Consider the following 14,256-nt stretch of genomic DNA (forward strand, 5'->3'; position numbering starts at 1 on the left):
CCCGCAGCTGTGGGGGTGCCACATGAGGACCCCCACGTGCTGGAGCACAACCGAAACCCCATCCCACACGCCAAATACTGCGGCCTGCAACGCACCCCCCCCAGCAGCCTGTCACCCCCAGCCCCATCACTTACCTGGGTGATGAGCCCCCCCCGCCCCCCAGCTTGGCAAGGGGGGGACACACAGACGACATGACACGACACAAGCACCAAAGGGCTCAGCCCCAGCTGGGCTGTATCCTGCAAATGCAATTACCTGGGGGGGTGTGGGGGGTGTTTTTAGCCCATTGCTGCCTGGCCCCCCCACCATGGGGTGTGGGATGGTCCTCAGCTGGCTCTGCTTTGGTTCCCACTGGTTTGTTCTGGGTGCTCCCAGTTATCCCACTGGAGGTGGCGGGACCCCAGATCCTGCTGGATCCACCTGGGCACCCCCAAAGTGGGTATTTAGCGCCCTTTTTTTCCCCCCTGAAAAAACAAACCCACCAGGAAAAACATCCCCGGGGGTGGCTCCCTGCAGAATAAGGTGTCCGGAGACCACAGTGGGGCGGGCAGGGATGGGGACTGCCGGGGCGGGGGGGAGGTTTGGGGGCTCCACCCCTGCAGAATTTGGGGAGAAGATCCACCAGGAGAGCAGGATTTCCAGTGGGCAGCCCAGAGGGACGCACAATGGGGGGGTGAGGGGATGCTCCCCCCCCCCCCCATGCCTGAGTGCCCCCAGCCTGCCTCCGGGGTTCCCCTCAGGGTTTCTCACCCTCCCACTCACCCTGGAGGTGCCACCAGCTTTGTGTGTGTCCTGTTTCCCCCACCCCCAAAAAAAAATGTGTCATTGCATGTGTGCATGGGGGGAAGCCGGGGCCATCCCCAGCTCTTTGCACTGGGGACAGCCCCGGCTCCTCCATGCGCCGAACAATGTGTCCCCAGCTGTGACACCCCCCAGGTCCCCCACCACGGTGGTTTCCCTTTCCTGGTACCTCTCAGTTGGTGACATAACTTGTGTTAGGTCTCAGCAGGCAGCGGGCCTCTCTCCCATGTGACGGTGAGGGGGTGGGTGGCAGGAGGGGGCTGGGGAAAAGCAGCCCCAAGCCACGGGGGTGGCATAAGAGAAAGGAGGGGACATACCCCCCCAAGGCTGGGGGCAGAGAAGGGGTTATGGTGCTTCAATCCGGAGGTGGGGAGCATCAGCTGCCCCGGGCTGGGCAGCAGTGGGGTTGGGGCCTTCCTCTTCCCCTCGATGGCCACGTTGGAAGAGGGACAAGGGGGTGACAGAAGGAACTCGGTGGTGCCCACCCCTCGGGAACCCCACTGGGCTTGGGGTGGGATTTGCTTTTGGCATTAAGCCATGTCCTGCTGCCACCCTTCCCACTGAGGTCCCCATCTCCCACTGCCTTCAGCAGCAACGGAGCATCATCATCCTCCCACTGCACTGCCCAAATCCCCCCAAATCCCCTCTGGGGTCACAAGCTCCCCCAGCAAGTGCCATCGGGGCCGAAAAAGGGGTTTGTGGAGGCCGGGGGGTGTCAGGGGAGCGCGGCAGCACGGGGCTGGCACAGACCCTGGGGGAGGGGGGTTGGACAGGGGCTGGTTTCAGCTCCTCTGGTGACACGTGGCCGCAGGACGAGCGATGCTGCCGACCCCTCCTTGTGCATGATGGGAAGATCCCGATGCAGGGCCCCCCCCCCCCCACCGCCCCCTCAGGCCACACAGATGCTTGGCTGCCCATCGCCATTTATTGCTGCTGGCTGGAGCTGCTTGCTCGCCTGCTCAATGGCTGGGGTGGTGGGGGTTCGGCCGGGGACCCCCAGTCTTGCCCAGCTGCTGGGGCGCTGGATCCATCCTGCGGGGACTGGAGGGGCAGGAGGAGCCCCCGGGCCTGGGAGAGGCGGCCGTGGGACGAGGCTGGCCTGGGCTCTGGCGAGGCGGCGGTGCCTGGGGGTGAGGGGCCAGGGGTTAGCCCCCCCTGCAGCCCCCAGGCCAGGCACCGGCTCTGGGCACCTCCCCAAACAGAGACACCCAGAAACGGGGTCCTGGCCCCCACCCTGAAGCAGACAGGCTGTTGTCCCACACTATCCAGGACCGCTCCCCCCGCATCCCCTCACCTTGCTTCGGCTCCGACACGGGGACCGGTTACCCCATCCACCAGTCCTTCCCCTCTATCCTGCTTCCACCCCAGCCCACTCCAGACCCCCAACCCCCCCTGCTCGCCCTCACCCACCGGGACACAGCAAGGTGCCCTCTCCCCCCCCGGTGCCCTGACAGGGCCATACCTGGCTGGCTGAGCGAGGACCCGGCGCTCTGGGGGCGCGAGAGCAGGCGGCCGGTGTCTCGGGCGTCCCACTGCCTTGGGGACAGCTTAGGCTTGTCCCTCAGGAAGCCTGGTGGGAGAGAGGAGAGGAAGATGGGGCGGGGGGAAAACCTGACACCCCGTGGGCACCCTGCCCACGCCGCTGTCCGCTCCACACCCGCCAGAGCCCCCCCCCCCAAGCGTGCCCTGGCCGTACCCTCCTTGCCCACGAGCAGGGGCAGCTGCCCGTCCCGCCGGCCCCTGTAGATGTGGCCGTCCTGGCCCAGCAGCTCCATCTCGTCATGCTGGGAAGGAGAAAGCGGGCTGGCTGAATCACCGGGCCGAAGTCAGCATCCCCAGGCAACCCTCCCGCACCCGGCTCTCCCTGGGGAAACTGAGGCACAGATTCCCCCCTCCACCGCCCCCCCCCACCCCGGACGCTCAGCATCACCCTCCCAGCCTCGGTCACCCCTGCCGTAACCCCCACCTTTGTCGCCCCTACCTTGATGGGGAGCAGGGTGGGGGGCTGGACCGGCCGTGGGGCGCTGGGCGGGAGGGGCTGGAGGCGCGGGCAGCGCTGCAGCGGGTGGGTGAGGGTGTGCCGGCCCCCGCAGTGCCGCGGCACGCTGGGGTACACGCACTCGGGCGCCCGCTCCCTGTGGGATGGGGCACGGGGGGGGGGGGGGGGGCTCAGTGCTCAGCACCCGGCACCGTGGCACCCCATGTTTCACCCTATTACGCCAGGGAGGGGGCCAGGGGGGTGCTCCCCGGTGGGGTATGTCCCTCCCAGGTGCCCACCGACTGCTGCAGGAGACCCACAGCCACCCAACCGTGCTGGATCTGCTCTTCCCCCGCGGCCCCGGTGAGCTGGTCACAGCCACGGCAGGTCCCTGCACCCTACGCGAAGGACACCAGGAGCCAGGAGCTGGGCTGTCCCAGCTGCAGTCCTTAATTTTGGTGACACGTTTCACAGGAGGCACCCGACTCCCCACCAAGCCTGAAGTCAGGCTGAGACCAGACACAGCTCATCACATGTAGCTTCAGCACCGTTAGGAGAGACCCGGGCTAGACAGGGCAGCCCAAGGCAGGGCTGTAACACCCCACAGACCTGGGGCAAGCACAGCTGACCTTCTGCAGCACATCTTTTCTCTCCCCCCGCGTCCTCCCACACCAACCCGGGGAAGAGCTCTCCCTTGCCAGGGCAGGGCCACCCTGCACCCCAGGGGCTGGGTCCCCGTGTCCCCTACCTGTGGCCGTGCTGCTGCGTTTGCTCCAGCTCGAGGATGGTATGGGAGCGCCCGGCAAAGCGGGGGGGCAGCGGTGGCATGGATGGGATGGCCACGATGTGCCTGGGGAGGGCAGGACCTGCGGGTGGGTGGCAGGGGACAAACAACCCACCCCAGCTTGGGGCAGCGCCCCAAAACCCACAGGCTTGCACCCCACAGCATCCCCCCTACCTGCTGCCCCCAGCGGGGGCTCAGCAGGGGCAGACCCTCCCAGGCAGACACCCTGACCCCTGTGCTTGGAACAGCGGGGGTCCACCAGCACCCACCTCCCCCCCATCCCACCCACTCAGCCCCCCCAAACACCAGTGCTACTCACGGGCCAGGCACCAGCATGTTGAGGGGCCGGTCGCAGGACACGCAGTGGAAATGGGCCAGCAGCTGCCTGGGGAGGGGGGACAAAAGGGCTGGGTGAGCTCCGGGGGGGACACGCAGCCCTGCCTGTGCACGGGCAGGCAGCTCGCAGGCAGCAGCGAGGTGCTGAGTTACGGCGTTTGCAGGGGGAACCGCGGGGGGCTAAGCGTGGTTTGTTCCCCCTCACCCCAGCAAGGTCGCAACCCGCTGGCTGGTGATAAAATAAAAGGGGTACGATGGGGGAGAGAGGTTGTTTGTGGGCTCCCACCTGGGAACAAGCTCCACCTCATATGGGCACTGGAGAATCCAGAGGGGACCGCCCAAAACCCACCCCCACTGTGGGAACTACTCCCACGGGCACACACAGCACCCCAGTCCCATGGGAACTGGGGGTCCTGGCAAGGACAAAATGGGGGGGGGGGACGGAGGCAGTTCCTGTACCTTTGGCTGGGGTGCAAATGCAGGATTGCCACATTTTTTTAGGATGAGCTTTGTCACTGCTGCCCCGAGGACCAGGACGCGCTCGTCTCGGCCCCGCTGGCACCCCCAAAACCTGGCAGCTTCCCCGGGGTGGGCAGGGAGGCGAGGCGCAGGAGCCCATGCCTGCCACCCAAACCAGCCCTCGCACCCGGCTTCATCGCTTCTTTGTCGGCGCTAATTATCTGCCTGTGCCATGCCAGGAGGGCAGGTCACAACCCAGCTCTGCCGCGGTGTCCCACCCCTGCCTGGGACACACACACACACACAAGCTGCCGTCCCCCAGCCTTGCTCCTGAAAGCCTTTGCACCCACACCCCAGTTTTGGTGCGGGAGGGCTCTGTCCTGCAGGTCCCCCCTCCTCACACCTCCTTTAATGTCGGGAACCTGCTGCTGGGGGGAGAAGGTGGCACAGCTCCTTTGTCAGCATCCCCACGGCCCGCTGGCTAAATTGGTCTGATGCCGGGGTGGCACTTGTCTCCCTTGTCTGAGCGGGCTGTGTCCCGGGGTGCCACACAGACACCGGCCGGGATAGCCCGAGGGAACGGGGCGAGTGCTGTCCCCAAAGCCATCGCCGTGCCCACCACACTCACTTCTTAATCCCAGCCGCATCATCAGCCTCTGTCGGCTGCGCCTTCTCCCTGAGCTGCTCCAGGATTCTCTTCCAGTGCTCCTCCAGCTGCTGCCGGAAAGGCCCCAGCTCCAGGCGGTCCAGCTGTGGACAGACACACACCCTCACCCAGCTGCGGACAGACACACACCCTCACCCAGCTGTGGACAGACACACACCCTCACCCAGCTGCGGACAGACACACACCCTCACCCAGCTGCCCCGGGACAGGACATCGCGGTCCCCAGGGAAAAGCCAGGAGCAGGGATCCTCAGAGGGATGCTGCCTTAGGCTGCCAAACCCCGAAGGTGCCCGTTTTGTGCAGCAGGGACGAGCTACCTCTCACCTTGGAGTCCATCTCTTCGCTGAGCTGCTGCTGGACCTGGTGCCAGTCCTGCTCCTGGCCCATCACCCGGCTCAGCATCTCCTGGATCATCCCATTCAGCCGCTCCATGCTTGCGTCAAACTGGCTGCGACTCACTTTGCCAGCCAGGGCGGTTTTGTCTGCTTTCTAGCAACGGGGAAAAGCAGGAGAGCGGTGGGGAAAGGATGGAGGTATGATGGGCAGGGCTGGCTCGTGGCAGGAGGAGAGGGGCAAGTGGCCACGTGGCCCCGCTCACCCCATCACTCCCGTGGGGTTGGTCACACCAGCTAAAGGGACCCGGGGGGAGACAGGGGGACCCAGTGAGGGACCCACGGCCAGTCTGGAAATCCTCCCTCCACCAGGGGAGTTCTGCCACTGAGCCCCCAGGGGACCAGCGGTGTTTGTCCCCCTGCCTGGGACCCCCTAGAGGCCATACCACATTGATTCCCAGCACCAGGTCCTCCTTGTCAGCTTTCTCCTTCTCCAGCTTCTCCAGGGACTGGAACAGAGCCTTCCAACACAGAAAGCATCCCTCCCATGACACCGCAGCACGGTCAGAGCTGCCTCCCAGCCAGCCGAGCCCCTCCTGCTCCCCACCCCCCCAAAAAACCTTCAGGAAAAGGTACTTTGAACCTCCACAGGGCTGAGAGCAGGTTGGCAGGGGGACAGAAAAATCCCTTGCGGTCCCCAGCCTGGGGTCTGCCCAGAAGATGCTCTGACCCCCTGGGGGTTTCAGCCACCTACCTCGATATCTTTCTGCTTCTGGTGACGGTCATTCAGGAGGTTCCCCGTGACAGAGCTGAGCTTCTCGTAGTCCCCTTGCACCTGCCTGACAGTGGCCTGGATGCGCTTCAGCAGCTCCTCGTCCTGCTTCGGGGAGGAAGATGACAAGGTGGTGCCATGCAAGGGGGGGGCTGGCTGCCCCACAGGGACAGACCTGGGTCACTCAGCCGGTGGCCACGGGCTCTCAGTACCAGCAGGACATTTACATCAAGGCTTTAATTTCCTTCCATGCTGCTGACTTGTACAAGCCAATCTGGGGGGGCAGCGAGGGGCTCCCCCACATTACAGTGAAGCACAACCAGCTGCGGGGGGTCCCAAGCCCCCCAATGCCGGCATCTCCCTACCTGGTTACTCCCTGGCAGCTGCCTCACCACCTTGCCCACCACCCGCCGCGACATGAAGGAGTCCACCAGCTCCTGGAGCTTCTCGTAGCGCTGGAGGAGCTGCCCCACTTGCTTGCTGATGTCCGTGCTGCAGATGGGGCACGCTGCCTCCACCTCTGCCTGCTCCTGCCCCGTGCTCCCCACCACCGCCCTCAGCTCGTCCAGCTGCAGGAGAGGGAAAAGGAATCAGCTCTGAGATGCAGGGACGGATGTAGCCAAGGAGCCCGGGTGCCTCAGAAGCTCAATGGCCCCAGCCGGCCAGGAGATGTGGTCAGGAACCCCGCCAGGACCACCCCGCTGAGCTGTGGGCAGTGGGAGCACTTCCCCCCGGACCTCACCTGCTCCTGCAGCTGGTCGGCCGTCTTGGTCACTAACTGCTCCAGCGTGGCCTTGTTCATCTCCTGCTGTTCTTCCAGCTCCTTCAGCTTACACGTTACCTCTTGCAGCGTGGATCTGGCCAGTGAGACAGGGGCACAGGCAGGCTTAGCCTCCACTCAGAGGGTGCCCCTTGACCCCTCTCCAGGCTTTTTTGCAGCCCCATGGCGTGGGAAACCCTCTGCCATCTTTTTACCCCAGTTGCAGGGTGATCTGGTCGCTGACATCCCCTTTCCAGTTGGCTTCAGACGCCTCCAGCTTTCCAAGGGCATCCTCTAGCTGCCTGATCTGGGAACGGTGGTGGTGGCAGTGTCGGGGCATGGCTCCATGTGTCATCCCAGCACAGGGGCCCTTCAGCTTGCCCCCTCCCTACCCAAGCCCCCCAGCATCCCCGCAGCCCCCTCGGGGACCGCTGCGGACTGCTCACCTTCCCCTTCTCGCCCTGCAGGTCGCTGCTCAGGCTCTGCAGGGAGGACGCCCAGTCCTGGATGTTGGCCAGGATGCTGGAGATTCTCTCCTCGTCTGGAGGGATGTGGTCCAAGGGGGACACACTGTCAGTCGGGGGGTCTCGCCTTTGGGGCCAGGCTCTGAGCACGATGAGCCCCCAACCCAGGGAGTCCTCATGCTGAACACCCCCCTGCCAGCCCCCCCCAGGGCTCCCACCTCCCTCCGGGAAGATCAGGCGCAGCTTCTCAATCTCGGCCTGGTCTGACTTGGTGGTTTCCAGCTGGGACACCTGCTCCTTCAGGACAGCGTAGTGGTGGCCGAGCTGCCCGATCTGGCGGAGAGCCTCCACCGTCTCTGCGTAGCGGTCGGAGGCGCTGCTGGAGCCTGAGGTCCCCCAGGGCATGGCCAGCTCTTGCAAAGGGGACACGGACCCGGCATCAGCATCGAGCGGGATCTCGAAACCCTCAGCTGTCGGCAAGAGGGTCCCCACTGCTGGGTGGCCTGCCCAGGCAAGCTGTGTGCTGGACAAAGCCTTGCCTCCCTCCTTGGGACCTGTGCCATCCATCTGTGTCCCCCAGGCAGCAGGGGTGGCTTCAGCAGGGACTTTCTCGGCACCAAGAAGGATGGAGTCCATGCCGGAGGGGCTTGGCTGAACCCCTGCTCCTCCTTCTTGGGTCCCTGGAGGTGCTGGATGAATCCCTGGGGGGGTCATCTGCATGCCAGGGGTCCCTGGCTGCATCCCTGGGGGGGTGGCCTGGGTGCCAGGGGATCCTGGCTGTGGCCCTGGGTGGGTAGTCTGGGTGCCGGGGGTCCCTGGATGCATTCCTGGGGTGGTGGTCTGGGTGCCAGGGGTCCCTGGCTGCATTCCTGGGGTGGTGGTTTGGGTGCCAGGGGTCCCTGGTTGCATCCCTGGCGTGGTCATCCGCATGCCAGGGGTCCCTGGCTGCACCCCTCGGGGGATGGTCTGGATGCCGGGGAATCCTGGCTGTGCCCCTGGGGGGGTGGTCTGGGGGCCAGGCATCCCTGGCTGCATCCCTGGGATGATGCTCTGCATGCCAGGGGTCCCTGGGTGAATCCCTGGGCGGGTGGTCTGGGTGCCGGGGGTCCCTGGCTGCCTCTCTGGGGGGGTGGTCTGGGTGCCGGGGGATCCTGGCTGTGGCCCTGGGCGGGTGGTCTGGGTGTCAAAGGACCCTGGCTGCATTCCTGGGGTGGTGGTCTGGGTGCCAGGGGTCCCTGGCTGCATCCCTGGGGTGGTGGTCTTGATGCCAGAGTTCCCTGCCTGTGTCCCCAGAGTGGTGGCACTGGCATCAGCAATCCTCATCCGATCTGAGGGAGCGCCTGCCCCCTTCTCAGGGGTCACTGGCGCTCCCTGCATCCCTGCATGTGTCCCCAGGGAGCCAGGCTGTGTCTGTGGAGTCCCCTTGCTTGTCCCTTTGCTGGTCCTGGGTGCAGGCTGTGTCCCTGGTCCCTTCGGTCCCAGTGCTGAGCTTGCTCCACGCGGGGTGTCCATGTCTAAAGTGGGGGGCTCAGCAGGGGCAGACTGGCCCCCACTGTCATCCTGGGAAAAGGAGGCAAAGGGGAGCAGGTTTATGGGCAGAAGTGCAGCAGCAAGGGCAGACCCAGGGCCACCTGCCCTGTCCTCAAGCCCCCCAGCTCATGGAGCCAAATTCAAGTACCCCAAAGGCAAAGACTCCCCACCCTGCAAGAGAGCCCCCTGAGCTCCCGCAGCCAGAGCTGCCCAGCCCCTCCCCAGCCCTCTCAGCCCTTTGGCTGCCTCCGTGCCTGTGGAGTCATTTTAGCAGCTGATCCAGGGGACCAGCAAACACCCTACTGATGCCACCTCATACAACAGCTAGGCATTCTTTCCGCCAGCAATGGAATTCTGTACTCCAGACCTGCTGGTCCAGACCCGCTTCCCAGCCCAATGGACTGTGCTTGTGTTTAAGGAGCGGCAGCCCCAGGCGGGATTTGGAAACCATCTCACAGTGCAAGATACTGAGGTTTGCCCCACAATGTCCCTCCGCTGTCCCCCTGCTCCCACCTGCCAGCCCCACGGAGGCTGGGAGGGGAGGGAGCTGTGGTCCTACCCAACCTTGAGCAAGGACGTGGGGCTGTGCGGGGCACCCCGAGGGTTTCGGGTGCTCGCTTGCCCCACGGCGGGGCTGGCGTGGGCTGCCAGGGGCACAGATGATGGGGGAGGCCCGTCTGTCTGGCCAGTCGAGGAGCTGCCCAGCTGCCCTGGCTCTGCCACTGCCAGGTCCTGCCTCCCAGCGGGATGCGCAGGGAAGAGAAGCGTTGAGCAAACCTCCGCCGAGGCCCCTGGGGCGTGCAGCGGCTGGAGGAGCCGGGGGCTGCGGTCCTGGGATGCCCCAACACTCACCACTGATAGACCTCGGCCTCCTCCTCCTCCTCCTCCTCCTCCACCTCCTCCTCCTCCTCCTCCTCCTCCTCCTCCTCCTCCTCCTGCTTTGCTGCCCACCAGGCAATCCTCCAGCACCTCCCAGCGCACCATGTTGCTCACCTCCTCCGGGGCCGGGTAGAGGCTCAGCCTTTCCTTCAGCCTTTTCTGGGGAAAGAAGGGATCAAGGGGTCAGCCCTGGCCGTGTAGCCGGGGGCGGGTGGGACCTGCAGGAGCTCTGACCCCCTGCAGCATCGCTGCCCAGCACTGCTGGGGACCTGCCACGGAGGGACCGGCTGCACTGGTCCCCCCGGGATGCGGCCACCTCTGTCCTGGAGCAGGACGCGGGCGCGCTCACGGCCGTACCACGTCACTGTCCAGCTCTGACTGGTCGCGGAGGCCCGGCAACCGCCCGACAGCGTCCTGGAGATTCCCCTGGAGTGGGACAAGGAGAGGGATGGCAGCCTGGACACAGGAGCAGGATTTAAAAGGAGCATCCAGAAATTAACCTGGGCACAAGACAGAGGGATGCCGGGCAGGGCTGTGCCTGGGGGCTGTGGCTATATTGTGTGGGTAGATCTTTCTCTCTCCTTTCCAGCACCCATATTTCTTTTTTTTTTATGGCTGTTTAGTTAAAAAGTGCCTTAGCATCACTATGGTTGATGCACACAGGTGTCTCTAGCTCCAGCACGGCTGCAGGCAGTGGTGCTGGTTTCTGCCCTCCCCAGGCTGTGTTGGAAGGCAGAGGACGGGGGGGTCCCGGTGGGGTGGGCTGAGCTCTCCACTCGCCCCTTGGGACACCCTTCCCACTCTTCCCTCCTGGCACGCTTCACGCCGGGTGACACCCAGGCCGTGGGGCAGGGGCAGCAGGGCGATGCAGTGAGGGGGGCGAGGGCTCAGCTCCCTCTCGGGGGGCACCGGCAGCAGCTCACCAAGCCAAGTGCCTCCTGGATCGTCCGGATGTCCTCTTCCATGCGGGACTGCGCCGCCTTCATCCCACCGATCTCCTGGAGGAGATCCTGGGAGAGAGCCACGGGCTGAGAGAGTGAGGTGACGGGGGTGAGCCCAGGGGTGGGTCCCCGGGGACCGGGACCTTCACCCCTGCTGTGTTCTGCACAGAGCAGAAGGGCAGCAATGCCTTTCAACATTGCACCTTCAACAGCTAAGAAGGGGCAGCAGCTCCCCAAGAGACCCCCACACACCTTGCCACGGGGGATGGGGGGGGGGGGGGGTTTTCCCTCATTGCTGAGTCAGCAGGGACAGCCCCAGCCCTGCCTGCCCACACAAGGTGACTGAAGCTGATCCAAAAGGCAAAGAGCTGCTGCCACCCTCTCAACCGCAGCCTGGCCTGCTGCTAACGAAGCGGGGAGCGATCAAGCAGGGCGAGCACTCCCTGCTCAGCCGCCTGGAGAAACCCTCCCTGCTGCCTCCTCCCTGCGTGTCCCAGCCCCGGCAGGATCCGGCCCTGCAGCGCTGAAAGGGGCCGTTCCCCTGAACCTGAGCTTATTCTTCCCCCTGGGGATCCTTGGGCAGCGCACAGCTGTGAATAGCCCAGCACCGTGCAGGATGAGGCCCCTCTGCACTCCCCACCAGCGCTGGGTTTAGCCCTTGGGTGAACCAAGGGGATTTGCGGCGGGAGATGAGGCTCATGAGGTGCTGACGGAGCCTCTCTGCTTCCCAAGGAGTGGACATGGCACCCGGCTGTAGGTCAAGAGCGCGGAAGGCAGGGGTGGGGAACACAGTGGGGCTGGACCTCCACAGGTGCTGAGCCTCTGGCTGGTGGAACTGAGGTGCTGTATCGGACCCACGGCTTGCTGACAGCACCGTGGGAAGGACTCAGAGCAACCAGAGCAGCATCTCAGCCCCAGCTCTTCTTCCCCAAAACTCCATCCCTTTCCTGCAGTGAAGCCCCGTGTACCACCACGACCGTGGGCTCAAACCAGGCTTCAGTTTAAGGGTGGCACGGACCCCGGAGGAGGGGACATCTCACAGGGGAGCACTCGGGAGACTGGGAAGAGCCTTTACCTTGGCGATGCCACTCTCCTTTTCCATCTTCATCTGCCCCACGTTGGCATCCACAGAGGTGACCTGGGGGCTGGTCGTGGTCCCCCGCAGCGGGTCCTTCCCAGGGCCAAGCGACACATGCCCTGTGCCCCAGCCGCTTCCCTGTCCCCCTTCTTCTCTGGGGTCTGCCTCGGGGGGCTGGTCCCGTCCCAGGAGGGGGGTCGGGCTGTGCCCCCGCTCCTGGGCGGGCAGGTCCTTCAGGCCCAAGTGGCCCAGCATGGCCTGCAGCAGGCTGTACAGCGCAGTGAAGTTGACGGCCCCAACCTCGGGCGTCCCGATAGCGACGTCCAGCAGCTGGGACAGGCTGAGCGGGGCCATCGCGGCTGCCCTGCCCGAAAACACGGAGCCTCCTCCGCGGCGGGGACCTGGCGGGGGGTGTGTGGGAGGGGTGGGCAGCCGGCAGCGCCCCCCCTCCTCCTCCTCCCCGCAGAAAGCGGTCAAAGCGGTGGGGGGGAGGTGGGTGGCAGGGTGACTCCCCGAGAGTATGGCTTTTTGGGGAGGAGGGGGGTGTGTGGTGTGTCTCCTTCCCCGCCGCCCCAGTCACCCCCAGTCCCATACCCAGCTCTCCCCCATCTCCCCCACCGCTGAACCCCCTGACCCCGCACACCCCCCCCGCCCCGCCTTACCCCCTTCGGCCCCCGCCGCGCCACGCCGCGCCTCACCGGCCCCGCCCCACGTCCTGAGCCCGCCCTTCCCTTCCCTCATTGGCCACCACCCGCCGCTCTCCGCCGCCCATTGGCCGAGCCCGCTGCCCACGTGTCCGTGTTTACAGGGTGGGAGACCGTCGCGTCTCCCGTTGCTAGGCGACGCCCCGCCCCCGCGAGCCGACGGCGGGGTTGGGGGGTGGGGGTGCCGCGCGTCCCGCGGCCTTTTCCGCTGTAGTAACCCAAAACGCAACCGGTGACGTCTAATATTTGACGCCCGTGCCCCGGCTGAGCCCTGTGCAGACACAATACCTGCCCGCCGCAACCCTCCAGGAGCAGACCAGCCCCGGCCGGGAAGCGCCTCCGTTTATTTATTTGAGGTATCAAAAAGCATGACAGATTTTACCCTCAGCCTTGGGACTGGTGGAAAGCTGCTGCTGCCTGCATCAACACACAGATTTCTAGCATCTTGCTCCGAAGCAAAGAGCCGTATAAGCAGGAAGAAAAAAAAAAAAAAAAGAAACGCAGATAAACACACACATCCAGATAACCCTAGGAAGTATTCAAACACTAGGAAAAAAATCCTTGAACCCGAGTGATCCATCAGACAAGTACTTGCAAAAATAATCAACAAGAGCTTCTTTTTCCCTTATGAACCTCGCGGTCGGGCTGTCACAGGGTCAGAGGCACCCCGGGGGGCCATTTCCCAGGCAGGAGGAGGGTGGGCTGGCAGGAACAGACGCCGCGCTCCTTTAGACGATAGCAGAGCCCCGTTTTCAGGCATCAAACCCAAAGCACAGAGACCCCTTCTGCGTGGTTTCCTTCTCCAGACCAGGAGGATTGAATTCAAAGAGTGGAAAGATTAAGAGATGGGAACAAGGTGCACCGAGGCAAGAAGCTAACCCCCTTCAGAGGGACCCCAGGCCTCAACTCGGCCGCCAGCTCGGGAGCGCGGAAGCTCCGTTCAGGGGTGGCTCAGGCTGCCGGGGCAGGGCTGGGGCCATGCAGGAAAAGCTGTAAGACCCCTAAAATAGCACAGTGGTACAACAACAGCAAAGGGAGGATCGTGGGGCAGCAGAGAAAATGCTGAGGGGCGATGCTGATGGGATGGCAACCCAGGGCTGGGCAGGCAGGGGCAGCATTCGTGTGCCCTGACCCCCCCCCAGGGGAACACAAGGGCCCAGTTTTCCTAAAGCAGTTTGAGATTTTGAGACAGGAACATCTGGGTTCAGTTTAGCCAACTGCTTTTGGCTTCTAGTCAGGGTAAGGTCTGAAGCAAAGCCTGAGGATAACTCGGGCTGTGGTCCCTGGTACAACCCTCTGCTCACTGGCACCGTGCTTCCAGCTTCTACCCAAATACAGCCCAGTACAAGCAAGCCTGATCAGGGCAGGAGCACTCGGCAAGCCCTGACCGTGCTTCTGGCAGGTCTGACAAGCAGTTTGGAGGGGAGAGAAGAGCAACGCTGCTCACATTGGAATCCAGGGTTAAAAATGTGAAGGGCGTGGTACAGTACCGGCTCAGAATAAGGGGGCACGCAGACACCTGCAAGGGCTTCACCCGCTTCAGTCGATCCGTTCCATAACACAGCACAGCACTGTGTTACTGCACCCGGCCGAGGAGCCACACCGCACTCACAAAGTACAGCTGTGACCTGTTCGCAGGGCTTTGAAAATGCAGGAAAACCATCAACAGCCCTAAAACCTCATGCGGCCCTGCACATCCCTTGTGCAATCCGGCTTGGAGGTTTAATCCGTGCTGGATACCGGAGATGACCCAACCACTGTGGGGTTCCAT

The 14,256-nt window shown here is 64.2% G+C and overlaps 1 protein-coding gene across 5 annotated transcripts; it reads right to left on the reverse strand.

The window, feature by feature from the left end:
- Window positions 1–1,712: 1,712 nt before the first annotated feature.
- QRICH2 (glutamine rich 2) lies at window positions 1,713–12,481 on the reverse strand. 5 transcript variants are annotated; one of them, XM_042802464.1, is made up of 20 exons: window positions 12,444–12,481; window positions 11,779–12,182; window positions 10,686–10,790; window positions 10,120–10,188; window positions 9,877–9,921; window positions 7,572–8,913; window positions 7,336–7,430; window positions 7,105–7,196; window positions 6,872–6,986; window positions 6,495–6,698; window positions 6,112–6,237; window positions 5,804–5,878; window positions 5,350–5,514; window positions 4,987–5,108; window positions 3,883–3,948; window positions 3,528–3,629; window positions 2,783–2,936; window positions 2,498–2,585; window positions 2,264–2,371; window positions 1,713–1,925 (listed from the first exon to the last, which is right to left on the reverse strand). In XM_042802464.1, the coding sequence occupies exons 2-20, from the start codon at window positions 12,133–12,135 to the stop codon at window positions 1,726–1,728; spliced, it is 3,630 nt and encodes a 1,209-aa protein (XP_042658398.1). In that variant the 5' UTR covers window positions 12,136–12,182; window positions 12,444–12,481; the 3' UTR covers window positions 1,713–1,725. The 5 variants fall into 5 exon arrangements, with proteins under 5 accessions (XP_042658398.1, XP_042658400.1, XP_042658399.1 ...); XM_042802466.1 differs by lacking the exon at window positions 12,444–12,481 and having other exon boundaries at window positions 10,686–10,772; window positions 11,779–12,328; XM_042802465.1 differs by lacking the exon at window positions 12,444–12,481 and having other exon boundaries at window positions 6,112–6,234; window positions 11,779–12,328.
- Between the last annotated feature and the right edge of the window lie 1,775 nt (window positions 12,482–14,256).

Source organism: Tyto alba, unplaced genomic scaffold (assembly GCF_018691265.1).
Source record: "Tyto alba isolate M040663 unplaced genomic scaffold, T.alba_DEE_v4.0 Super-Scaffold_39, whole genome shotgun sequence".
Taxonomy (NCBI): domain Eukaryota; kingdom Metazoa; phylum Chordata; class Aves; order Strigiformes; family Tytonidae; genus Tyto; species Tyto alba.

Coding starts and splice junctions, on each gene's coding strand:
- QRICH2 (XM_042802464.1), bottom strand. CDS start 12,135: ATGGCCCCGCTCAGCCTGTCCCAGCTGCTGGACGTCGCTATCGGGACG. Junction 6,987..7,104: donor CAGATCACCCTGCAACTGGG/GTAAAAAGATGG, acceptor CTCACTGGCCAG/ATCCACGCTGCAAGAGGTAA. Junction 6,699..6,871: donor CCGACCAGCTGCAGGAGCAG/GTGAGGTCCGGG, acceptor CCTCTCCTGCAG/CTGGACGAGCTGAGGGCGGT.